Source organism: Miscanthus floridulus, chromosome 17 (genome assembly GCF_019320115.1).
Source record: "Miscanthus floridulus cultivar M001 chromosome 17, ASM1932011v1, whole genome shotgun sequence".
Classification (NCBI taxonomy): Eukaryota; Viridiplantae; Streptophyta; class Magnoliopsida; order Poales; family Poaceae; genus Miscanthus; species Miscanthus floridulus.
The window spans coordinates 5,673,863-5,700,838 of NC_089596.1; the positions used below are offsets into that span (position 1 = coordinate 5,673,863).

General features: G+C 44.4%; 2 protein-coding genes across 5 annotated transcripts; one reads left to right on the plus strand and one right to left on the minus strand.

Annotated features, from left to right (window-relative positions):
• Positions 1 to 4,546: 4,546 nt before the first annotated feature.
• LOC136516602 (ALBINO3-like protein 1, chloroplastic) lies at positions 4,547 to 12,894 on the plus strand. 4 transcript variants are annotated; one of them, XM_066510040.1, is made up of 12 exons: positions 4,549 to 5,037; positions 6,251 to 6,361; positions 7,436 to 7,510; positions 8,186 to 8,246; positions 8,441 to 8,514; positions 8,613 to 8,717; positions 9,470 to 9,577; positions 10,389 to 10,492; positions 11,277 to 11,495; positions 11,912 to 12,056; positions 12,136 to 12,228; positions 12,351 to 12,894. In XM_066510040.1, the coding sequence occupies exons 1-12, from the start codon at positions 4,720 to 4,722 to the stop codon at positions 12,441 to 12,443; spliced, it is 1,506 nt and encodes a 501-aa protein (XP_066366137.1). In that variant the 5' UTR covers positions 4,549 to 4,719; the 3' UTR covers positions 12,444 to 12,894. The 4 variants fall into 4 exon arrangements, with proteins under 4 accessions (XP_066366141.1, XP_066366137.1, XP_066366139.1 ...); XM_066510042.1 differs by lacking the exon at positions 8,613 to 8,717; XM_066510044.1 differs by lacking the exons at positions 12,136 to 12,228; positions 12,351 to 12,894 and having other exon boundaries at positions 4,547 to 5,037; positions 11,633 to 12,049.
• A 53-nt stretch (positions 12,895 to 12,947) lies between these two features.
• Positions 12,948 to 13,647, minus strand: LOC136516603 (uncharacterized). Its single transcript, XM_066510045.1, has one exon. It carries the CDS (start codon positions 13,462 to 13,464, stop codon positions 13,120 to 13,122), a length of 345 nt encoding a protein of 114 aa, XP_066366142.1. The 5' UTR covers positions 13,465 to 13,647; the 3' UTR covers positions 12,948 to 13,119.
• Positions 13,648 to 26,976: the final 13,329 nt, after the last annotated feature.

Sequence of the window (26,976 nt, forward strand, 5' to 3'; positions counted from 1 at the left end):
ATCACAAACATTTAATGTTTTAGCATTCAATACATGCGTGGTTCCCTAAATAACGTTTTTCTCTAAAAGTTAAATAAAATACTGCCGAAAAAAAATGACATGACCGTAGTTACATTCAAAGGACAGGAAGCTGCAGTGACGGAGGTCTGATCCTTTCAACCCTCCGAAGCAGATGGCAAAAGCCAAAAGGACGCCATTTGCAGCATACCCAGCCAGCCCCTCCGAAGCAGATGGCAAAAGGGACCCATTTGCAGCATACCCAGCGGGAACAGTTATTGCCGGATAACCACGAATGGCAAGCAGGCTGTTAGCAGATGCACCTGGACCTGGTGCTACAATTGCATCAAATTGATTATCTTGCATTATTTTCTTAAGGCCTCTTTTGCACAGTTTGTTCAGTTTCAAAATAGCATGCTCCTCAGTTGGACCGATGCCACTGGTTGCTTCAGATTGTAATCTTGTCCAAATTCAGCCATCCTTTCCTGTGACCAATATGGCAATAACATGTATATATGTTTATGTTTAACGAAAATACATAGGAAATTAGATGGACATGAGAATTATGTATGAAAATGAAATCCTTCCTGTGACCAATATTTACCTCAACACGGGGTGCTTCTTGTTGAACTCAATTACTGTCTGATAATGATCTAACAGGTGAAGTGGTCAACTCAGATAAGTAGGAGTTGGGTGACAGCTTGAATTCAGCAAGCATAAGAGCACGCTCGCCGCTTTGCATCGCATTATTAATGACTTCCATGCTTGGCATCTCAAGGTTGTCTACCAAGATTACTCGCAAAAAAAAAGGTTGTCTACCAAGATGGCACCCGGTCAGTTTTTGTCACATCATTCAGTGTAAGCAAAAGCAATAATATAATAGTGAAGGATCATCAATAGCAATAAATAAATAAATATTATTGGATTTTTTAGCGTCCGGACGTCCGATCCGAGTGCTAGCGTCCGGATGCTGCCCGCATAGGGAGCAAACGAGTACCTATCGCGTCGGGCTCGCGAGGGAGCGCACCAGTACTGGTCCTGCGCCGCACCGGACGTCGTTCGTGCCGCCGGTGCTTTCCATGCGTATTCCATGTGCAACATCTGATCTACTTTTAAAACATCCGGATGCAACAGTTACAACATACAAAAGAAGATAGATGAAACACTTGAAACAAGCGTCTGAAACACTTGCGAAAACGCCTGAAAAACATTTGAAAAACATTACAAACATATGCAACAGTTGCAACATACAAAAGAAGACAGATGAAACACTTGAAACAAGCGTCTGAAACACTTGCGAAAACGCCCGAAAAACATTTGAGAACCATTGCAAACATATGCAACATCCAGATAAAACACTTGCAAACATACATATGAAACACCTACAAACATTTAAAACATATGCTTGTAACATGCATGTATATGCAACATCTAGACTACTTTTGCAACATCTAGACAAAACACTCGCAACATTCATCTGGAATAGATGAAACATTTGGAACATACACTTGAAACATATGTGTATAGCCATTACAGCATGTGCAACATCCCGATCTACTTTTGCAACATCGATATACAACACTTGCAACATGTCTCAGAAACATCTGAAAATACTTGAAACATACAATTGCAACATACGCTTTCAGCGTAGCATCTGTTTGCTGCTTGGACGAATGGAGGCTTATCGACGTGGAGCTCGACGCCGGCACGGTGCTCGAAGCCGCGAAGTGGCGTGGAGGTCGACGGTGTGGAGCTCGTCGGTGGCACGGACCTCGGCAGAGGCAGGAGTAGGCGGATGAAGCACGCCCACGACGGAAGGCGCGAGCCCAGGAGCGAGTTAGCGAGCGCCTAGCGTGTCGGGCTCGCCAAGCGCGGCGCGGACGGGCGGTGGGGGCACGAGCGGGGCGGTGCGGGCGAGGACGGTGAAAGCTCTAGTTTGGTTTTGGTAAATTGATGAAACCCTAAGTGCTAACCTAGTTTATCAAGTGATCATGAGATAGGTAGCACACTCCAAGTTATGAAGCAAATGAAGATCATAGCATGATGATGATGATACCATGATGATGATCAAGTACTTGGACTTGGAAAGAAGAAAGAGAAAAACAAAAAGCTCAAGGCAAAGGTATAAACCATAGGAGCTATTTTGTTTTGGTGATCAAGACACTTAGAGAGTGTGATCACATTTAGGATTGATAGCCGTACTATTAAGAGGGGTGAAACTCGTATCGGAATGCGGTTATCAAAGTGCCACTAGATGCTCTAACCCATTGCATATGCATTTAGGATCTAGTGGAGTGCTAACACCCTTGACAATGTTTGTGAAAATATGCTAACACTTGTGCACAAGGTGATACACTTGGTGGTGTTGGCACATTTACAAAGGAGGTGGTGTTTGCAGGGTTGAGATGGGTTTGGGTCCCTCTCGGCGCTTTTCGGGAAAATGGAATGTCTATTTTCTATTACGCCGAATGCAAATTCTTGGTGGTTGGCACATTTGAACAAGGGTGAAGAAGTTAGAGTTGGAATGGAGTTGGTTGAAATGATGCTGGCGTCGGTCTACTGACCGGACGCTAGGTCACTCAGCGACCGGACGCTGAAAGACTGCGTCCGGTCGAGCTGTCAGACGGCATAGTGGCTAGGGTTGAGCACCGGACGCTGGTCTGTGTCTGGTCAAGGTGGACCGGACGCGTTCGGTCGAAGAAATACGCCTCGGGGAGCTTACTGGAAAACGACCGGACGCTGGGGCTTCAGCGTCCGGTCAGTTTTACCGGAGCGTCCGGTCAGCTTCGTAGCCGTTGAAATCTGACGAACAACGTTTGAAGCTAGTGACACGTGGCATGAATCAGTGGACCGGACGCTGAGTCCAGGGTCCGGTCAGTATGACCGGAGCGTCCGGTCAGAGCGCGTTTTGCCCAGTGAAGGGGTATAACGACTCTATTTGATTGGGGCTCTATTTATAGCCCCATGGCCGGCTCAAGGGGGCAGACTTGTACATTTTCATTAACATAGCAACCTTGTGAGCTTAGCAAAAGTCCTCCCACTCATCTCCATCATTGATTCATCATCTTTGTGAGATTGGGAGAGAATCCAAGTGCATTGCTTGAGTGATTGCATCTAGAGGCACTTGATATTCATGTTGCGCTGCGGATTTCGCTTGTTACTCTTGGTGGTTGCCACCACCTAGACGGCTCGGTGTAGCGGTGGAGGATCGGCACGAGTTGGTGATTGTTCGTGGCCGTCTCCGATGATTGTGAGGGGAGTTGTACCTTCCCCGGCGGAGCGCCGAAAGGTAACTCTAGTAAATTGCTCGTGTCATTGAGTTACCTCACTTGTGGGTCGGTTCTTGCGGTGTCCAATTGTGTGGACGAGGTTTGTGAAACACCTCTTAGCCGCCGAACCACCAAGTGTTGGTCGACACAACGGGGACGTAGCGTGTTGACAAGCACGTGAACCTCGGGAGAAAATCGATTGTCTCTTGTCTTTGGCATTCTCCCGGTGATTGGCTATATATTCATCTTGTGATTGGTTCATCCCCTACACGTTGGTATAATCACCATACTCACTTATTTACATTCTTGCAAACTAGTTGATACAAGCTCTTTAGTGTAATTAGAATTGAGAGCTTGCTTTATTATTTACATTCATCTAGTTGAGCTCTTTAGAGTAGCAAGATTGAGAGCTCTTAGTGAGTAATTACATAGCAAGTTTATGTGCCTAAGTAATCATTGCAACTAGAATTGTTGGATAGGTGGCTTGCAACCCTTGTAGAGCTAGAGCAAGTTTGCATTACGCTATTTGTCATACTAATCAAATTGCTCTAGTTGATTTGTAGATTTTTAAATAGGCTATTCACCCCCCTCTAGCCATATTAGGACCTTTCAGACGGGGTTCTGCTCGCGGGCGGGGGCTGCGTGGGCGAGTGGGGGTCCGTCCATTAGGATGGACGCCCTATGAGGAGGGTTTCCGAAATACTATACATCTATACAGTTTTTTTCCTTCAAAAAATAATTCATTAATTGATCATTTTCAGATAAACAAAGCCTTACAATTGTCTTCACCCTGGATCCCATTAGTCGAATAAGAGAAGCTGAAATACGCTAACACAACAGACCAGACCCATCTTATTCTGTTTTTCTATTGCTAATAACTCGCCTTCACTCAAACATCATTTTATAATACTCAAAAAATAGTTAATACACTGAAGAAAAGACCAAAACATCCCTTACTATCCGTCCGTACCGTACCTGGCTAGATCGCTCGCTGGGCGCCTGGGCCCACTCGGCACCATGACGAGCGGCCCAATATCTCAATTATCATACGTGCTTACAGTCCAATTCATCCATCCATATAGACGGGAAGGCCCACCTTAGGCTGACCAGGCCCACCCGTCAACCGCGGGGCCCACGCCCCCGACGCGCTCCACCAGGCGACCACCACCGGCCCACGTGCGTATCCGCGCCAAGGCACGCGTGAACTGCGTTGCCTTCCGTATCGAAACACTGCTGCTGGAGTAGTCTACAGTCCTGCTACAAATTCGTCGTCGCTTTGCTCTGCGCCTCTGCCTCGGTGCCTCCGTGTCGTGTCGTGCCCGTCCACTTGCAGTTGGACTCGCCACTCGCTCGCTCTCGCTGTGGCCGGGCCGGCCTACCGCCTCCTAGGCTCCTCCTACCCCTCCGACCACTACCGCCTCGCCGCCCGCGTGCGTCCCCCTCTCCAACTCCAATGGCCGCGCCCTCCCACCTCCACCTCCACCTCCCGGGCTGCCCCCAAACCCTAGCCTTGCTCCTGCCCTCGCCGCGGGGCTTCTCCGCTCGGCCCGTCCTCCGCTCCCGCTCCCACCGCCCCCGCCTCCGCCCGGTCGCCGCGCTCGGCCCCGCCGACGCCGGCGACCTGCTCGGCCGCGTCGAGGCATTCCTCTACACCGTCGCGGACGCCGCCGTCTCCGCGGAGCCCGTCGCGGCGGCCGCGGACGGCGGGACCAAGGAGGCCGCCGGGGACTGGCTCTCCGGCATCACCAACTCCATGGAGACCGTGCTCAAGGTGCGTTCTCTGCCGCTTCGCGTGCGATGCGGTTCCGTGCCTCGGTTTCAGCTGCAATTGACTCGCGGGTTTATGCCGCGGTTGCGTGAGTCGCTGCTGCTTCCCCGTGCCGTGTGCGGACGCGTCTCCTCTATTTTGTTTTTCGTTTTTGAATTTTTGTTTTGGGATTTTGGGTAACTGTGACTGTGAGGTGACGGTGGCACCCACCCCATTTTTGCGCTCAAAATGCTATGGCACGACGACAGTACGAGTGTTAGCTGGAATCTACTACTAAGAACTTGCTTACATTGTGCGTTGCCTGCAGAATCTAGCTAAGGTATTCTACTCTTGTTGTTGGGAAGGTGCGTTTATGCTTTCTGAACGTGCTCCGAAATATTTAATGTGGCCCTGGTATTCTCTGGACTAGCTTTTCTGAACACCCACTTGAGGCACCGCAATTATTTTCTCAACACCCACTTCAGGCACTGCGATTACCAGTGCTATCATTTTTCTAATAAAAATCGTGGGATGTTGTGGAGAGTACCGACCCTTAGGTGGTATTTGGTTGCAGGTTTAGACACCTAGGCCGCCAACAACTCCGCAATAGTATGCATGCCATGCCACTAGGCAATATCTTCACGGATGACTTATCAGTATATTTCCTGGTTCAGATTTCGATTAATTTTTTTGTTTAGCTATGAAGCCAAGGTTTGCTATTCCAATGGTTGTTCAAACTCCTACCTATATATTTTGCTATGAAGATACACTGACATCATTATTTCAATGACTCTGATTTAGACCTGCACTCCTGCAGACAGTGTTGATACTGATATTAGTAATTGCTGCAGTCCTTGAGAGCCTCCAGGGATTTATAAGAACCAACTTGTTTGACTTTTCAAAAATAATAAAAAAAAACTTCCCCTAACATCCATGCTTCAAGCTTAGTCAATTTGACCTTTTCAAATCCTAATTAGATAGTACTTGTAGCTACTGTCTAGAAAGAAGATGAAGAGAGAATCAGTATTTGTGTCCCATTTTCCTTCATGTTTGTGCATATGATCATATAACTGTATAAGTGATCCCTCTAGTAGTTATATTATGAACTTATTGATAATTATTATAATATATTTTTCCATTATGTGCATATAGACATATGCTTATTCTCCGTCTGTGCCTTCTTCTGATATTTTTATAGAGTTTGTGTCACACTTTCTACACATTTCCCCATTGGCAGGTTCTGAAAGATGGTCTATCAGCTCTCCATGTTCCTTATTCATATGGCTTTGCAATCATTCTCCTCACTGTTCTTGTTAAGGCAGCTACATTTCCTCTAACAAAGAAGCAGGTGAGTCTCTATGCTATGCTTCTACAGTCAGGATACCCCCCCCCCCCCCCCCCCCCCCCCCACCCACCCAAAAAAAGAAAGAAAAGAAAAGAAACTCGACCACTCGGAGAATCTACAGTCAGGATGCATTGTTATGTAGTTGAATGTAGGTTGCCATAAAGGCTATTCAAAGTTCAATAGTGAAGGGATACTGTTTTCCTGGGCATGGTTGCTCTTATCGGTGTACTTCTGCTCAACTGCAGCTCAGCAAATTTTATCGAGATATTTATCGATATTTGATTATACATGTGTCCTGCATATTTGGCCTTGTGTCAGTATTTTCTTTCTTCTGCTTACTCGGTTATCTTCAAAGATATCCTAGAAAATGGTGCCTTTCTAGACCTCATTTGATCAAGTAGTTAATGAATGAGTTCATACTTTGTATTGGTTCTTTCTGGCAGAAACTTTAATGCTGGAACTGTGGGTAGAGAAATGTGAAACACATGGTTTTCCTTGGGAGTTGAATTGCCTGCTCTCTGAGTCAGACAATTAATAAGACTGGGCCTTATATGGATTAAGTTCGGCATTCAAGCGTTACCCACTACTGATAAATGCTATAAAATTAAAGCCATACACTTGCAAGTTCCAACCAGCTGAAATATTCTCCTTTCAAAAACCTATTGTTTAGTTGTTTTTACCTTTCTGAAAATTGTGTACATACCACCTGACTAGGCATTAGTTGCCGTCCTTTTACACAAGTGTTTTGGTTGGCAGCAATTACTGGTTGTTTCTTTGAAGGATGCAAAAGAGAATTACTTTAACAAGTTCCATGTCATTAACATTTGAGTAGGGTATTACTGTTACATTTATGGTTTCTTAGTATCACCATGTCTTGCAACACTTGTTTTGAAATGTGAAGATTTCATTTTTCCTGCAAAGATCTTTGCAACTGAATTTTTCAATTTTCTGGACATTGCTTAGATGTGCCTTCAAGTTTTGCAGATTTACTGCTTGCTGCTATAAGCAGCGCATGTGCTTTATATCTTCATTTTGAATCCAGTATTGAAAATAGCACGTTATGTTGTTTTTTTATAGGTTGAGTCTGCACTCGCAATGAGGTCACTGCAACCTCAAGTGAAGGCCATTCAAGAACGATATGCTGGTGATCAGGTGATTATATTTTACATGTTGGCTATGCTCAGTTGTGATTTTTCCACAGTGGCTGCAGCTGTTGCTGCATTGAGCAGTGTCTAGCAGCTTTAGGTGGTTCTGAGTGGTTGCTGCTGCAGCAGCAGCAATCTCTTCCGAGGACAGCCATTGATCTATAAAATAATATATATTGGATCGCTGCACATGTTCTTATGTCAGACCACTTCGCATGTTCTTACATTGTATCCTTCAATGTTCACTGTATGGCAGTAAGGATAAACCTTACAGTCAGTTTATCACCAGTACTTGAAATATTATTTCACTGTAATTTGAGGTCCTTATCAAGTGGAAGGTCTACTTTTCTCGTTTTACTCGGTTTTTCTCCTCACGAAGCTGTTACAATGTTTTTAAGAAAGCGTTGTGATTAGATCTTGATGTATTGATAGCTTATCTCGAAGTCCATTATAACATCAATCTAACAGGGGTAATTTTGCCCATGGGGTATAGCAAAGTGCACATTTTATTCAAGCCCTATTTAAAATGGACTACTCTACTTCCAAAATCTCACCTTTCTTGGAAGGGCTCTCACTTAAGAATTGTCGTAGAGTGCAGTGGTGTTATAAAGTACATTTTAGACCACAAAAATGGATTTTGGTTACAACTTCGAGTTTGTAAATCATTTATTTGCTCTACCAGGAAAGGATACAACTTGAAACTGCTCGCTTATACAAGTTATCTGGTGTTAACCCAGTTGCAGGTTAGCTCTGATTTACCATGATTGATGTTTTTCCTATCAGTGGATGCTCCTCAATCCTCATGGATAGCAAGTCTTAATAGAAAGTCTTGTCATTTTGGTTCAGACTTTTACTGTCTATTGTTACCTTTTCTGTTTTGTATACATCCTTCTGTTAGTTATTCACATATACTTCCTTTGGCATTTTCCTTCAATAGGATGCTTGCCTACCCTTGTGACAATACCAGTTTGGATTGGTCTATACAGAGCTCTCTCAAATGTAGCTAATGAGGTTGATATGCTGAAACGTCTATTCTGTCACTGTCAATTCTTCTTTGTTGAACAGTTTACATTTTCTCTGCCTGATGTGTATGTGTCTTCATTAAAAAGGGACTTCTGACTGAAGGTTTTTTTTGGATACCTTCTTTGGCTGGTCCTACAACAATTGCTGCTCGACAAAATGGCCAGGGAATATCCTGGCTTTTTCCTTTTACTGTAAGCACTGATCATGAATAAGTTGATGTTCCGTACCATAGGATTTGTTACCTTGTACACAGAAACAGAACTATTGGAGCTCCATTGACTTACATATTCAGTTTATATTTTTTTAAGTTTGTTTGTACTTAGCAGCGTAGTGCAACTAAATTATTGGAGCTCCATTGACTTTACATGCAGTTTACATTGATAAGGATCACATTGAATTTTCTGTGATGCTCAATTATTTACCTCCATCGAGATTGATCTGTTCTGCAGTGAAGTTCATGACAACTAAAATTCACTAGTCCAGTTTCAGTTTCCTGTGCGCACATTGCGTGACACATCATTGCATCCTCTGTTTGAACACTATTGTGTTTTCCATAAATATTGGAAGGATTTACAACAATTGAGTTTTATTACCCTAGGATGGGCGAATTTTCATCTTGACTAGGGAATTGAGGTCTGGTTGATTTGTTCAAATTTGGTTTTATTTGCTGATGTTGAAGTTAGTAAACTGTGGTTGAACATGATTTTAGTGCCTGTTTGAAATCTGTAGATGCTTTAAAACGGTGACTTTGTAAAGTAAGCACATTTAAGGTTCTGCAGTTCTGCTACCCTGGAAATTTGCCTGTTAATGCTGCTTTACGCCTTATGGTGATCTATATAAGTATTTATTTAGATAGGACTGTTTCAAAATGGTGATCGGCACTTCTGGAGAATATGGGGTCTGTTTTATATCTGTGACATCACTATAATTGCTGATATTGTAGGATGGTCATCCACCTCTTGGCTGGTCGGACAGTTTGGCATACCTTGTGTTACCAGTTCTTCTTGTCATGTCACAATACATATCTACTCAAGTAATGCAGCCACCACAGGTTAGTTTTAGCAACTTTTGAACATGTTTATTCACTAAGGTACTATTCTACTTTAGGAGCACATGCATCTCGGTCTTCAATATTTGCATGGAAATTTTGTTTTCTGATTGAATTATATCTATTTGTCGTGGTTCTAAAAATTGATTACGTGTATTCCGATCACCTACTTTGGAGTGATTCAGCATTGTAACTGTCTTGATCATGTGTCCGAACTAATGAATAATGGTTACATGATAAAGACTAGGAGCAATGTTCCTTAGCGTACCTGCTAATGAATAACCATATAAGATATATGAATTGGCTTAAAGACTTCAGTTCAACCCACATGATTCTTAGGTAGGTCAGATAGCTTTCTTTTGTCAGTTCGCTTCAAGTCTATGAAGTGTCAGTTCTTAGGTAGGTCAACCCACATGATGATGGATCGTCCAATCCTAGCTCTGAATCTGATTATCTGACCTACTTGTTTGGTTTGAGGAGTGGAATTGGTAGATCTGTTACCCACCCACCCGGCCACCCTGACAGATTAGTGTAAAATAAGGACATGTGATCCCAGCAAAATTTGTAGAATAACCTATGAACCCATGATAGACACACCTCAAATTGAACACACTATTAAAGATCAGTATTGTAGTAATTTTTTCCAAAATTTTCAATTCTCATTATTCAAGAAAAAGAATTGGGGAATTGAGAAAGCTTCAATATTGAGGGCTTACTCTCTTTTTTTTATGCCTGACACAAGTATACATCAGTAGCCCAACTTCTGCTATTTTGAAGTCCCTAACATGCTGTTTGGCATGTTATTGTTTTGTAGAGCAATGATCCTAGCCAACAAGGTGCTCAGGCTGTAACAAAGTTCTTACCATTGCTAATTGGTTATTTTGCTCTTTCAGTGCCTTCTGGACTAGGTCTGTACTGGTAAGTGTGTTTTACAAATTGAACTTCGATTTTACTTAAATGATCCAGAGTCCCAGTACTGCATACCCTTGTGCTGCGGTGGCATTACTGATTGAGCTGGGCCTGCTATATCCCAATTGCTATGTATGTACACAAAACTCGAACTCGGGGGAGAAGATGACCCCTTGGCTTTACCTTATGGGAGGAGAGTACCCATCCCTTTAGAAGAGAGAAGACAGAGGGAGGGAGGGAGGGAGACTCACATGACCTGTGAGCCGTTGCTCGATTCCCCATGGTTAATGAAAACACCGCCAGTGTTTTGCTGTTGCTTTTGACTTTGAAAGCTTGAGTACATTTATATATTGACTGCTTCCTGAGTCCTGACTATCGATGCAGTTCAACCATTTAATCAGAATCACTCTATTTATTATGATTAGTTGCAGGTTCCATTAATATAGTTCCTCCAAATAATCAAAATATTTATCAGTATTGGCTTTAATAAGTCGGAATATGCTTGACTGCTAAATATCTGTAAAACTTGCTTTAGCTCAAAGGTAGATGTAGCCATTGATTGTCTTATAAACCCATACAACTAAAAGGTTGGTATACTAGTTTTGTCCAGCATATAGCATGCTCTATAATTGAAAATAAATTCTTCACATTTTTTCCTGTTTTAATTGTAACTGTTCTAATTTTATATTCACTTATGTGATAAATTTTACCAAATGTCGCTTGTTTTCTGTTTTGTTTTCTTGTTATCTTTTATATTTATTTATGGCATTCATAAGTTACCTCTTTCCTGCAGGCTTACAAATAATATCCTCAGTACTGCACAACAAGTGTGGCTTCAAAAGCTTGGAGGTGCAAAAAATCCTGTCAAAGAATATATTGACAAACTCTCAAGAGAAGAATCGACTACTGTTCAGAAGAATGAATCTACTGTTCAGAGTGAACCTCTCCCTAAACTTAGTAAACCCCAGCCCAGCCAAGAGCCGAAACCAAGTGGGCCACAACGTGGTGAAAGGTAATGCCTGTACTATTGCAACACTAAATTCATGGCCAGTGAATTATTGGATCCAGGACCAGGATCCTTGCAACAATGCACACTGGGATAAGTCTGATTAGAATATTATGAAATGAAATTCCATTTACTATGGACAGATGCAGAATCCAATGTTTGGTGATAATTCTGGGACCCAACGGTTGACTGGAACATAGGGTCAGATGCATGCTGCCACTTATATTTTGGCACTGTAGTGTCATGGGTATTTAATTTATTCTGTGCCATATTTAGCTTGTGGTTGTGCTTATTTACAATTGAAACCTATACTTATTATTTCTACTCTAAAATAAGGTTGATGCATCTGACAGGAAGAAAAAAAATGTAAGTTGATAAAAATTGATTTTTCCAACTCTGCATGCCTTTTGTCTTGTGTTCAGATTTAGGAAACTAAAGGAGGAAGAATCAAGGAGAACAGAGGTTCTGGGACAAGCAAAACAATCAGAACAGTCAAGTTCTGAATCTAGCTTCCTAGATGAAACACAAAATTCTGATGCGTCTTCTGGAGACAAAAAAAATCAACAGGTAGTCTCTATTTTTGTTACATTTATATGGTTTATTTCAGCAGGTGAAGTCCTATTGACTGATAATGAATATTAAACAGGAGTCTCATGAAAATGGACCGATCGTAACTAATAGCAATGGTGGAGTCAACCATAGTAGAAATGAAAAGGCTCAGAATTTATCCTCAGAAAAGGTATGCTGTTGTTTCTGACAATGTGTCTTCCATTATGAAAACGCAAGAAGGTTCATCTGACTTCTGAGCATCCATGGAAAGACTAAAAGTTTCATCCCTATTCGGTTGTTTATGAATTTCAGGAAGCAGCTGACGATCACTCCTCAGTAAGCAAACCTGTCTCACCGGATGCCCACAAATTAACGGACCGAGAGAATGGAAATGATGCAGTATAGAGAGTGGATGTTAGCAACGCTCGTCGTTCTACTGCTTTGATGTGTTCACTGAAAATCAGTGGCTCAGGAGTATCTGCTTCGTCGACACGCTGTGCTGTTCTGATTCTGAATCCACGGTAGGGTATAGCTGTGAGATAGTGAGGAATAGTTTCACGAACAGCTACAGGAGAGTCAAGAATCACACGAAAATGCAACAGGAGGCAAAATTGTTTCAAACCAGAAACTACGCTCTAGGTCTAGGACCTTTTTTTCCTAGAATTTGTGGCTGTACTGTAGGTTATGTGAAGCATATAGGAGTCGATGAAAGGATTTGACATCTCAAAGGAGTATGTTGTCCAGCTGGGATGGGATGGATGCAAGGTGGCTGTAATAAATGTAAATCTCCCATCCTCGCCTGATTTTGACCGTGCAATTCGATAAGTGTACCTCGTGACAATAATTTTGGAATGCATGATGATATCTGTCGAAAGATTGCGAAGCAACATCACCGTGCTGCCTTGAGAAGAATCTGTAAGCTCAAACTCGGTAATGCAAGTAAAACTAATAAACAACCTGGATATGTTCACTGAAAAATAGGTACACATACGATTAGACGATTAGCTGTGTGTTTACAAATATCAAACCGAAGAAAATGGTCATGTAAAACATTGCACGAAACGAAATCAATCTCCAGTCCTCAGAAGGAGGCGAAGGCTCCCACGGCGACCGCCACGGCAGCGGCGCAGACGCGCGCCGCAGCCGCGGCGGGTGCGTTGCTGGCTTCGGCGCTGGGCGGCGCGGGGACGTCGGTGGGCTCGGTCATGGTGGCCCCGTTGGGCGCGCCGACGGGCGCGGCGTCCTCGTCGTCGTCGACGGTGTCGTCGTCGAAGGCCGGCTTGTCGCCGTCGAAGGACCCCAGCGGGGTCTGCGCCACGGGGGTCAGGATGGTGGGCTTGGCGTCCTCGGCGGACGCGACAGCGGCCAGCGCCGCGACGAGCGCGGCGGCGAGGAGGAGGAGCAGCAGCGCCCGGTACGAGGCCATGGCTGCACGGCACGGACGGAGATCACGCACGGCGTCGGCGCCTAGCTCGCGTGGGAACGTAACGGATCGGGGAATGGGCAGGTTGTCGTACGTGGAGGGAGGGAGGATGGGGAGCTAGCAATCTTTGTTTTTATTAGGTCTATATAGAAAGAAGCGACGCAGCTGCGAGAAGCGGAAACAATGGCGGAAGCGTGTTGTATATCCGAGCACGATCGAGCAGGGAGGGAGGGGCGTGAGGCGTCCGACGACTCCGACGGGAGAAATTGGCGGGAGACGACGGAGCGCGGGGTTGGCGGGTCCGTTTGACTCCAACGGTGGCCACGCTTTGGGACACTGGCCACGCGGGTCCCACGGAGGTCGCCCATTTTGGGTGGGACCCTGGTCAAACACGTGAATTTTACAGTAATCTTGTTTTAGAAGTGAATTTTACAATAACTCTCGCGGTGCAAATATATACTAGAGACTCCTACAAAGTTGCTACGGAAAAATCCTCAAAAAACTTTGCTATCCTATTTTCACTGTTTTTCCAATCGCTAAAGAGTATCTTCGGTATATATCCATTTACTATTGGTGTAAATACTCTGTTTTTGCTAGTCTTTTACATTAGCGGTAAAGAAAGTATGGTAAGTGGCTAAGTGCAAATCAATTGTTTTCGCTGTTAGTGTTGGTGTGCTCTCTTGTCCTCGAAATGAAGCTATGAGCTCCTACAACACAAATGAAGCTATGCGTGCTTTCGATAACGGTAAGTAAAATTCTTCTCCTAAGGGCACGTGCCCTCTTGATGTGCATCAGAATACATACTCCCTTTATTTTTTTATAAATGTCATATTTGCTTCTGCACAAAGACCAAGGGATGGGAGCGGGAGAATGTACGTACACTGTTTGATGGACACAGATTGTAACACCTCCAGTGTTACGGGAACTCTTTTAGCACTAAATATGTAATTATTAACTTGTTAATAATAAATTAGAGAAAAATTAGAGTAGAAGAGAACTCAAAAATAGAATGAGATAAAATACATTATTAAAGAGAACGTTATATATATATATATATATATATATATATATATATATATATATATATATATATATATATATATAGCTTTTGAATCTAAATTAAATTCGAGCTTTGTTGAAATTTTTCTTGTGCCTAGATGTGGCTAATTGTCTAAATTAGTAAACCGATAGATATATATATATAGCCATATATACACTCACGTATTTCGTTTTGGTAAGCATGTTGCTATATTAATTAAAGTAGTGTACAAACTTATTTCTTCCCGAGTGTATCTCTATAGGTAAGTATACATTTAAATATACAATAAATATATGCATGTGTGTAGGGATATTAGTGATAAAGAAATAATGACATATTTGTAATTACATAATTATTCATATATTTTGGTAAAAGAAAGAAAATGGCTCAGCACACTTATGGACGTCTGCGTGCACGCCTAGCCTCGTCACTGCTTTGCTGCGCGCTGGCCTCGTTGCCAGCCCTACCTTTGCGGCCGCGTTGCCGACGCCGCTTCTCAGCAGGCTGTCCCGTTGCCGCTACCATGTCCGTCTCACGTCGTGCTAGTGCTGGCCAGGGTCGTCTTCGCGAGGCCGAGCTGGTGCCGCTAACCGACGTGAGATGGCTGACGTGGCACCTGTTTCGCCGCCTATCGTACCTACCTCGCTCCTGCCCGCGTCCTCTGCTGCTGCGTTCGATCGGTGGTCCGTCCACAGCGAGGACGGGATGTCTCCCTGCCCTGCTCAGTCGCTAGACGTCGGTGGTGCGTTCCCCTTTGCTCGGAATCAATCAGCTCCGGTTTATTAGCGTCGCGCCGTGGTGTCGGCCCTCGTCGCCGTGTACGCTGGTTTGATTGCCACCACCGAGCCGCTGTTGTCTCCTTCCCACTCTTCCTCCCCATCTCTCACTTGCTCTCTTTCTTTCAATCCTCTCGGTCTCTCTCGTGCTCCCGTCCTCTACGTCGCAGTGACCTAGTCCGAAGGGGGAGTGCTGCTGCCGCTCCTTTTTCTCCATCAGGCAGTCGCTCCTCCGTTCCTGCAGCCGCTCCCTAGCCCTCAGTCACGCCATTCCCCACCTGCCCTAGCCGGCGTCCCCTCCTGTTCGGCTGCTGCTGCTGTTGCGGCTGCCGCTGCCCTACAGCACACGCCATGGCCGCGCCCGCCGTTGCCCGGCCCGGACGCCGAGCCCTACAAAGCTCCCTGCTCCCTGCCGCGAGCGCCCGAGCACTTCGCGTGTGCGCGCGAGCGCCCGAGCTGTGTGGACCCACGCCGCTCCACACAGTGGCCACGCCCGCCGTCTTCCGCCCTGGGCCGCCCTGATGCTGCTACCGCCGTGGGGCTCCGCCTCCACGGCACCGCCCCAGCCGGGTGAGCGCCTTGTCCGCCGGTGCCAAGGGGCCTGCCTCGCCAGCCGGTTCGTTCGCGCCCCGCCGTGGCCGACCATCTTTCCTGGCCGGGTCTGGCACGCCGCCTCCCCTGGCGCGGCCATGTGTGGTCGTCGTGCCGAGCTCCGCCTCGGTCCGCGCCATGGCCAGGCGAGCTCGGTCGTGGCCGCGCACCTCCCCGCGCCGCCCCGCAACAGCCTTGCCACCGGTGAGCCGCCCTTCAGCCAGCGGAGTGTTTCCCCTGTCCGAGCTCTGTTTGTGAGGAGGAAGAGGAGGACCGCAGGGTAAGAATAAAATCTTTTTAGGGTTCTCGATGCAAAATCAGTGACTCACATAAATAGTTTTTGTGTCCTACAGGTTGATTTAAGGAAAGTACAGGGGCCTCATCGCTTAAATACCGCTGCCGGCTTGCTGGGCCGCTTGTGTCCGCGCGCTGGGCCGGCTGGTCGCCGTCGTCCGCTCGCCTGGGCCGCTGGCCGCGCGCCCAGCCTGGGCCTCTGGCCGGCCTGCTCTCGCGTGCTGGGCTCCCCCGCCTGGGCCGCGTTGTTAGGCCGACTCACCAGTTGTGGGCCGCGCTGGGGCCGCGCTCACCGTGGGCCATTTGGGCCGCGGTGTTCTTTTCATTTTTCCAATGAATTAGTGAAGATTTTCTAAAATAGATTCTGAGCTAATTTTGTTATTTAAATATAAAATCATTTAGGAGTCCAAAAATTATGAAACCAATTTTGTTAGTCTTCTAAAATCATGATCTATCTACTAGTATATTTTGTTCACATAGTTTGATAATATTCTTGGAAGCTATATAATTAATTTAAGATACTTAATATTGTAAAATATAAACTTGTAGGAATTGTTGTGATAAATTAGTGATAGTGTTGACTCTAAAAATTTTACAGTAAATTAATAATATTATTAGCTGCTCACTGTAATTTTTGTAGGTCCAGAATAATTAGTTTGCTAGATAGATAATGATGCCTTTTTCGAATAAAGAGACAACTTGGGTTTGTATAACTAAAATATTTGTTGGGAAATAACGCCTTATTCGACAACATGGATATGTAGCCTAAGTACGGTCGTCGTTAGAACTAGCTCGTTAACTTAAGGGGCGTAAACCGTATTTTACGGGTCATAATTGCAGTCGATTAATTACATCTTTGCATTGCATCGCATTGCATATCATAATAGGGACGTCGATGGATCGCGGAGTCATCGGAAGTTGCTGGAGAAATGGTGCTTTTGGAGATCATGTCACCATGATGGAAAGCTAACTTCTGATTAAATCTTACCCAGGCAAGCCCCGGTGCATAACTCCTACTTTTCTGCACTTTAAATTATATTTGTGCATTAGGTTTTAAGGAGTTGAATGAAATCCAATTGCATATATATATATATATATATATATATGAGTCTTACTAGTATGACATGATCGTGTAGATTGCTATGCTATAGGACTCTGGTAGAAATCGAGTGATTGCCTATCACTCGCGAGAGATAGTAAATATATTAATGTATTATTATCACTTGGAATATATAAATGGTGAAAAGAAAAATAGAGACCGGACAGGAATATGGTTTGGGTATTGGTGGGTGTAAGAGGTTGTGTCCTGCGGCCAACGGGACATAGCTTGGTTACACTATTTTCTCTGTCTGTGTCGGTTAAGGACCGGCCGTTGCATTGGGTTCTAGGCAGGTCACAGACTTATTATCCCGAGCACATACTTGGGTATGGGCGCAGGGAAGACTTGTTACTCTCTTGTCATGGGTTCTTGCTCTTTTCGGACCGACTGTTATGGTGGTTTTGGGGTGAAGGTCCTTGCACCGTACTGAGTCCGGGACTCAGGGGTGGGGGCTTGGAGTCCCAGTTTGGACGGGGACCTGGGCCCCATGACAGGAGGGTAGTGGATTGGTCCTGCTTATGCCTGACGTACAAGCAGGGCGTGTGTTTCGGGGTACCCAGCTGGGCACATTGATTCACGAATCGCCGGGCAATCCGGTACGGCTTGTCTACAGTCTAGCAACATAGTAAGAACTGGAAGATGAAAGATGGTAAAATGATTCTGATTGCTTACCATCTGTTTGAAAGTAGCACATGTGCTTATATAGAATGGTTAGTTAATGAACTAATGTGACTGCTAATAAAAATTGAATATAAGGACGCACGCTTAGTAATGCTTCCTACAGATGCAACAAACCCACAAGCCAGATAGCCTTGCATATCATTGAAAGTCTTTTCTTTCCTCCTGTCGGGTAAGTCTTGCTGAGTACAATTGAGTACTCAGGGTTTTATTTTCCCCTATTGCAGGTGACAGGTGGATGCTAGAGCTGATCCTTGTGTGTGGATTCCTTCTAGTAGGCTCCGAGAGGATTCCTTTACGCTGCGATCATAGTTTTTATTTATAACTCTCACTAAATATTTTTATAAATGGAAGTTCTATAACCTGTTGTCAAAGTTTATATATTAATGCTTCATCATGTCAGGAATAGGTATTTATTTCCGTTGTAACTCTGATCACATGTTTATATTCCGCTGTTAAACTAAATTGTTCATAACTCTGATAACATGATCATATTCCGCTATTATAAACAATAAATATTATACTCTGATATTGCATGAAAAGGGATGTAAGAAATGGCTATAATGATGTAAGTTTTATTCTCATTTGTGATCCTGATGGAAAAATGTAGATTTTTGGGTTTCCCTTGGGGTGTGCTCGACGGGACCGCGTAATTTGGTGTGCTCCCTTGAGTACTTAGTGTCTAATGGAAGACAAGTACTCCTGAGAGACATTAGATTAGACGGTTCTGCCACACATATCCTATGCAGTGGTTACTACTACTGCAAGATAAGCGGTGGCTGCACCTAAGCCATCCACACGTGAAGGAACGGCTTGGATGAGAGCTCTCCTTTTCTCTCTCTCTTTTTACTTTTGGAGTAAAAAATTAGAGATCAAGAATAATGCAATTAACACATAATAGCCCGTTAACAATAATAATACATATTGCATATATTTTGCTCTAAACTGGGAGTTAATGTCCTCTAATTATATTTATAGAAGAGGGAGCGTATGCTGAACACAAAAGAGCAAATGATAAACTGAGGTCCTTTTGCATTTATCAGCCGAAGCACCCGACACATATACAACATCCTTTTTTGACGTTTTACAAAAAGTAAATACGACATTTATAAAAAACAAAGGGAGTACATAACTGGAGACATATCTTGATGTACAACATAAGAGCATATGCCCTTAGGGGCAAAAAAACACTGCTTTCGAAAGTAAATTCTACCCCTAAGGGCTTGTGCCCTCCTGATTTGCATCACTAAATGTGCATCAGGATACGTGCATAATAGGAAGGAGATAATATATTATTATATCTCTCCTGACGTGCGAGCATCTTGATGCACTTCTAGTGGTTCACAATATAAGAGCACATGTTCTTATGAGAAACATATACTTCTGAAAGTAAATTATGTCTCTAGGGGCATGTGCCCTCCTGATGTGCACCAGGGCCGTCGATAAAGGTGTCCGAGCTGATTGAACAAGGCCCCAAAATAAATGCCCCCCTAGTCCAGTCATGTATTGCCTCGTCGGACCTAACGGTGTCACCGGATGATCTATCGAATCTAGGTGCTAGTGCTACCGTACCATACCATGCACTCTAACAAACATCTCTAATTTAAATTCCCCTACACTACACAGAGTCATCAGATTATCCGGTAGTCCACACTGAGCGCGTGTTTAGTTTCCACCCCAAATTCCAAAAAAGTGCTACAGTAGCCATCACATCGAATCTTGCGATACATGCATGGAGCATTAAATGTAGACGAAAAAAACTAATTGCACAGTTTGGTTGGAAATTACAAGACGAACGTTTTAAGCCTAATTAGTCCATGATTGAACACTATTTGCCAAATAAAAACAAAAGTGCTACAGTAGCCAAATTTCCAACTTTCACCCAACTAAACACGCGCTGAACCCATCACCGTATCCTCCGGTGATTGACATCGCTCGACACTCAGGCCCCCTTGGTATGGATTCTCAACCAGCTCCAGGAGCTGTTGAGAGCACTTTTCTACCAAACGCCCTCACACGGCTTTTCCTCTAAGGGAGAACCCTTGGTATGGATTCTCAACCAGCTCCAGGAGCTGTTGAGAGCACTTTTCTACCAAACGCCCTCACACGGCTTTTCCTCTAAGGGAGAACCTCTGGGATTTCTGCTGAGACAAGCGGAGAGAGAGGGAAGGAGCTGAAATATCTGGCTTCTCCTGAATGGCATAATATCACTAGATGATCCGGTAGCCTTGATCAACGATTGAGTGCACTTTAAACGATGTGACTCCAGTGAAATAGGGAATCTTCTAATTTAACTTCTCCTGAACTTATCCACTACCTATTCTAGCCATTCTTAATCAACTTAGCTCATTGTAACTCTCATGTATGCATCTTCACTCCAACTTTAATCAAGTTATCTGTCTCCACCTGTCAATTGTACGGTCAAAGAAAAACAAAAGAAGAACTATCATTAAAGCATAAGTGCTCCCAACACCAAGTGGTAGTCAGAAACTATTTTATGTCCTTTGCCATAGTCGAATCGAATCACCGGGGTCAAAATACCAAGTGGCCTTTTGCTATCACCCATGCAAAACAAAGTTATTCGCATATCTTTATGTTCATCAATCATCGAAACCCAAATTAAGGGCTCTAGAGACGACTGAGTTAGTAGGGTCAAATACCAAGTGGCTTTTGCTATCACCCATGCAAAACAAAGTTATTCACATATCTTTATGTTCATCAATCATCGAAACCCAAATTAAGGGCTCCAGAGATGACTGAGTTAGTGGGGTCTAGTGAAGGACTCTATAAAGGAAGCTCAAACACAGGCGCCTCTAGAAAGTAGAAATTGTTTCTATAGCAGTGGATAATGCTTACTTGATATCATAGATATTTGTACATTTCTATAATTTTGCCGAAGTAAAGATTATTTGACTTAGCATTTTTTTGGACGCAAGGAGTAGTTCAAAATGACAAAAAAAAAACAATTTTTTATGAGCGATAATAAATTGCACAAAGAATCAATAAATTTCAGAAAGAAATAAAGAATCGGTGTTCTGGATCATCCGCGTTCCGTTGGGATCCTGTTCATGTGAATGAACTACAGACGGGCGGTGCAAATATATACGCTAGGATTCCTACAAAGTTCTACGGGTCCAAAAACTTGGAATTGCTATCCTATTTTCACTGTTTTTAATTGATTTTGCCGACAATTGCTAAAGAGTATCTCCAATATGTACCCATTTATTATTGGTGTTAGTACTCTGTTTTCGCTAGTCTTTTACATTAGCGGTAAAAAAAAGTATGGTCAGTGCAAATCAATTGTTTTCGCTGCTGGTGTTGGTATGCTCGCTTGTCCTCCAAATGAAGCTATGAGCTCCTACAACACAAATGAAGCTATGCGCGCTTTCAATAAGGGTAAGTAAAATTCTGCCCCTAAGGGCACATGTCCTCTTGATGTGCATCACGATACATACTCTCTTTGTTTTTTTTATAAATGTCATATTTGCTTCTTCACATAGACCAAGGGGTGGAGGTGTGAGGACGTACGTACACCGTTTGGTGGACACATATCCTGTGCAGTGGTTACTACTACTGCAAGATATGCAGTGGCTGCACCTGAGCCATCCACACGTGAAGGAACGGCTTGGATGAGAGCCCTCCTTTTCCCCTTTTTTACCATTTTCTATTCATTCTCTGCTATTAGTCGGTTCTTCTGGAGTAAAAAATTAGAGATCAAGAATAATGCAATTAACACATGATAGCCCGTTAACAGTAATAATATATATTGCATATATTTTGCTCTAAACTAGGAGTTAATGCCATTTAATTACGTTTACAAAAGAGGGAGCATATGCGGAACACAAAAGAGCAAATGATAAACTGAGGTCCTTTTGCATTTATCAGCCGAAGCACTCGACACATACGACATCCTTTTTCGACGTTTTACAAAGGTAAATATGACATTTATAAAAAAAACAAAGGGAGTACATAACATGAGACATATCTTGATGTACAACATAAGAGCATATGCCCTTAGGTGCAAAAAAACACAGCTTTCGAAAGTAAATTATACCCCTAAGGGCATGTGCCCTCCTGATGTGCATCACTAAATGTGCATCAAGATACGTGCATAATAGGAAGGACATAATATATTATTATCTCTCTCCTGATGTGCAAGTATATTGATGCACTTCTAGTGGTTCACAATATAAGAGCACATGTTCTTATGGGAAACATACTTCTGAAAGTAAATTCTGTCTCTAGGGGCATGTGCCCTCCTGATGTGCACCAGGTGAAAGGGCCTTGATGTCACCTTGAGGGGGGTGAATAGGTGTTTTTAAAAATTATCAACAGATAAAACTTGCAGCGGATTAGCAGACCGCGGAACCTCCGGGAAACTGCGCGGAACCTCCAAGGCGCGGAACCTCCGGGGGATGTCGCGGAGCCTCTGGGCAACACAGAGTACTCAGCAGTTGCTACGCTTAGACATCAAACTCAAACCAAACTTGATGTTGTGCTTGGAGATGTTCAGTGGCAAGTCCACGAAGTACCTGCACTCACAAACACGCACAACCAAGTAGATCGAGTGCAACACAAATAATGCAATTCAAAACATAAGGGACAAGACACAAGATTTATCCCGTAGTTTAGCTCGCCACCAAGGCTTGCCTATGTCCACATTGTTGAGGAAGCCACAAAGGCTTTGGGTCTCTTCCAACCCTATCCTCTTCTCAAGTCCAACACCGAAGTTGAGCCTGAGGGTTCCACTAAGATCTCCGGGTAATACAAGCTTTCCCGAGGCTCACCACAAGCACGGGAGCTCACCGGGCGACGCCTAGCCATCTAGGAGGCTTCACCTCCAAGAGTAATGAATGCGCAACGAATGCTTGACACAGCCCAACAACTGCCCAAGGTTTGGTTAGCTCTCTAACTCTTAATTTCTCACTCCCAACACTTAATCATTCACTAAGCACTTCACTCTCACAAAGAGAGAGGTTGGGAGAGCTCTCACAAGGCTTGGAATGGGTTTAAAATGTTCAGGGATCCAGCAGCATGGCCAGGAGACGTGGGATGGGTAATATACTCACCCCACAAAAACTAGTCGTTGGAGGTCAAAAACTAGCCGTTATGACCTACAGACCCAGGAACCTCCGCGCATAGGCTCGGAGCCTCTGCGTAAATGGGCGGAACCTCCACGGGTCTTTAGGACAACACAAGTCACCATACGGAAAAAGCCATAACTTTTTACTCCAAACTCTGTTTTCGGTGATCTTGGACTTTTCAGAAAACTTGTTTTGAGGGCTTTCCAACCCAACAAAGAACAAGCCCCAAAACCAACAAGTGCAAGTGTTGTGTCATTGTATTTCTCTCATGTTAGCACTTGGGTTTGGTTAGTTTGAGCACTTGAGACTTATCTATGATTCGTGTTGCATCCCTCTTGATAGTACGCAATACCTATACTCAAGATCAAGAGAATATAACCATTTCAACCACTTGAGTCTTCAATGTCTTCATATGCCATTTCTTCTCAATATCTCTTCATAAGGGGTTGCAATCACCTTTCTGTCTCATCTCTTTGAGCAATCTCACCTTGAGCATGTGACTTGAACCATTTCAACACATATGAGATCAATTCATGGATTCAACTCACTTCCACTAATGATTTGATCCTCAACACAAAATGACTTCTCATAGCTTGATTGGTTCCTCGACTCAATGCAAGTACTCACTTCTTCACCTTAGCCATGGTACCTCGGTCCTCAAGCCATCGCTTGCCCTTCACCTCCGCTTAATCCCTCGAAGCCCTTTCCTTGCTATCTTCACCTTATCAAGCCATACTCAAGTCATATCTGTGGCAGAACCGTCCGAAATAACACGCTTTCTGTCGATGAAATATGGTCGGCAGTCTACCGAGGGATATGCCCACGGTAGTAGATGAATCGATAGAGATGCGCGTAATAGGAGCCGAATGGTGACACAAGCGATTTAGACAGGTTCAGACCGTCTGATCAACGTAATACCCTACGTCCTGTGTCTTTGGTGGATTGTATTAAATATGAGATGCCTTTGAGAGGGGTCCCTACCCGCCTTATATAGTCTGGAGAGTAGGGTTACAAGTCGGTTTAAGTCTAGATCTATTTGGCTATATGGTAAGTATTTATAAGGAATACGATATCTATCATATCCGAACAGATCTTCCTTCATCGCCAAGATGTCTTCTGATTGCTTTGCGGTGCACGCCGACTAGAGCCGAGCACCGTAGGCCTTGATCTTATGGGCTGAACCTCCCCTGGTGGTGCGGCCCATGTCTATTGTCGTGGGTACCTAGGGTTATACCCCCACAGCTAGTCCCCGAGCGCCTTGTATCCGCTGAGCAACATCGTCTTGAGCAAGTCCGAGCAATTTAACTTGGAGTCAGACAGTTAATTTGGCAATATGACCAATTTAACTGGTAATCCAATCAACAGAATGAAGTGCCGACTAGTTTAACTGGTACACAAATCTTGGACTCAGCCAAGTAAGGCTTGCTAGAAGGATGTAAGAGGCTCAAGATAAAAATTTGAAAATTCTCCACCTTAGGCGAAGTGTAGCCACTTAGACTACGTTTGCGAGGAATCATCCATGATTTAGTCAATAAGGAGGGTAAATCAAGAAAAGAGCACTACATTCACCACCAGGTGAAGTGTAGCCACTTAGTTCCCGAGCCTGCTGGAAGACAAAGAATGAATCTTGTAGCAGGGTCAAAGAAAATAATTCTGAAAGCTTGTCGACATCATCTAACATGTGCGTATCAAGACCTAAACGTGTTGCCCAAGATCAGCACCCTGATCCGAACAGCATGGAGCAAGCTGATAGCACACCGATGAGAGATAACAAGATCCGACCGACAAGGGAGTCCCTAGCTTAGCTGGCGACTCTTGCACGAAGAATCCGAACGCTGAGTCCCCAGCTTAGCTGGAAACTCTTGCATGAAGAATCCGAACGCCGAGGAGTCCCTAGCTTAGTTGGCGACGCTTGCACGAAGAATTCGAACGCCGAGGAGTCCCCAGCTTAGCTGACGAGCCCCAGCGTGGTTGACGATGAAACGATGGACAATCCGACTAGCTGGTTGACGAAGAATCGAGCACCGAGCAGCCCAACCAATTGGTCGGCGATGAAGTGAGCGCCGAGCCATAGGGAGCGCCGAGCAATCTACGAACAACGTTGAGCAGTCTGACCAACCAGTCGAGCCTAACGATCTGACTAGTTGATCGGCGGTGAAGTCCGAGTGGCAGGTGGTGCGACCACCCGGACGATGATCCTCTTGTCCATCCCGACTGATGCAGTCCCCGAGCATAAAAAATAAGTTTGTCGACTGAACCTGGCCTTTGTAATACAAATATGTAGTATGAGTTGTACATGATGTAAAAATATATGAACAACATATGCGACATTATGTTCGTTTTTTGTATAAAGTGTTCAAATTTAAAATATAAATAGAGTCCGACCAGTTGGTTCTTTATTGAGTCACCAGCCCTAGCTAGACCATACCCCATGGCATAGAGCGCTACTGCCCATGCACGCTTAAGGGTACAGACGTCACCAAGGAGCCGCTGCCGACCTCCTATGACGCAGAGCGCTACTACCCATGCACGTTTAGGAAGAAATCGGGAACAGGGCCATCTCTGGATAACACAAGTGAGAACATGGCTGGTCGGCGAGTTTGCGGAGAATATGTTCAAGATATTGCATTATGGAGTATCTTAAACACGGAGATATTAAACGTGAAGATATTTAATTATGGAGAATAACTGGAGAAATAATAATTGGAGAAGCTTGGCGAAAACTAGGATAAAATAATTGGAGAAAGCTTATTAAATGCAGATATAGGAGATGTACTTATCTTTAGTCATAATGTCTGATCGGCGGTGTATGATGTTATCTGGTCAGAATCGATGAAATTGCCCGGCCCTCGAGCTTTCCAGCCTGTCGTCATGGCGACGCTCACGGTCATCACAGTGCCGTTCTTCGCGGCGATTATTATTATGACACGGCAGATGATCGGAACGAGTAGTCCGAGTGGCGGCGTTCTTATACCGCTGATCGGCCTTAGGCAGATTAGATTCGGAGAGATCATTGACTAGTCAGACAAACGATGCTGCATGGCTTGCTCGATGGCTCGGGCGGAGTATTCGGCGAGTACGATGTCCGAGTAGACGGTCATCGTGACTTGACGCGGCATCTTGCATATGCGTGTAGATCGATTGTGTTCCTTGTCTAGTTATTGTTGACTTGTTATCTTGGGTCCAGTTTAGTTTGCAAAAAAATTTGCAAAATTTTTCACATTCCCCGTCATATCGAATCTTTGGACGCATGCATGAAGCATTAAATATAAATAAAAAATAAAACTAATTACACAGTTTAGACGAAATCCACGAGACGAATCTTTTAAGCCTAATTAGACTATGATTGGACACTATTTGTCAAATAACAACGAAAACGCTACAGTAGCCATTTTGCAAATTTTTTTGCATCTAAACAAGGCCTTGCTTGTTTGCTGTGTCACGGAAATTCAGGCGCCCTGTTGCACATCATGATGGGATGTAGATATGGCGATTTGCTTGGCTAGAGTGCCGATCGGAGTTGGAGGCATATTCGTACACGCCTCTTCAGTATGATACATACACGTGCATGCATGATCTCCTCACGCAAGATCTGTGCGTACATGTGCACCTCCTAGCTGTAGTTGCTTATCTTGGCTCTATTGATTGATATGAAACTGCATGGCTCACGTATAGTATGCGGACGTGTAGGCATACTTGGCCCTGCTGGCTCGCTTCTTTCGCACGCGTCCGTTCGAGGCTCACGGCATGCAAGCGTGTTGGAGTCAGAGCCAAACTCTGTCGAGGTGGCGGCGGTGCGAGAACCACCAGAGACCCGAGGCGCAACGCCGCAACCGTCCGTGGGGAGAGCGCAGAGAGGAGGGTGGTGCGGTGACGCCGTGATGGCGCAGTGCGAGCGTCCGGCGACGGCACGGTGCGTGTGAGTCGATGAGGTTTAAGATTGGATCTGATAAA

Coding starts and splice junctions, on each gene's coding strand:
- LOC136516602 (XM_066510040.1), top strand. CDS start 4,720: ATGGCCGCGCCCTCCCACCTCCACCTCCACCTCCCGGGCTGCCCCCAA. Junction 8,515..8,612: donor TCTCAAATGTAGCTAATGAG/GTTGATATGCTG, acceptor TTCATTAAAAAG/GGACTTCTGACTGAAGGTTT. Junction 8,718..9,469: donor CCTGGCTTTTTCCTTTTACT/GTAAGCACTGAT, acceptor CTGATATTGTAG/GATGGTCATCCACCTCTTGG.
- LOC136516603 (XM_066510045.1), bottom strand. CDS start 13,464: ATGGCCTCGTACCGGGCGCTGCTGCTCCTCCTCCTCGCCGCCGCGCTC.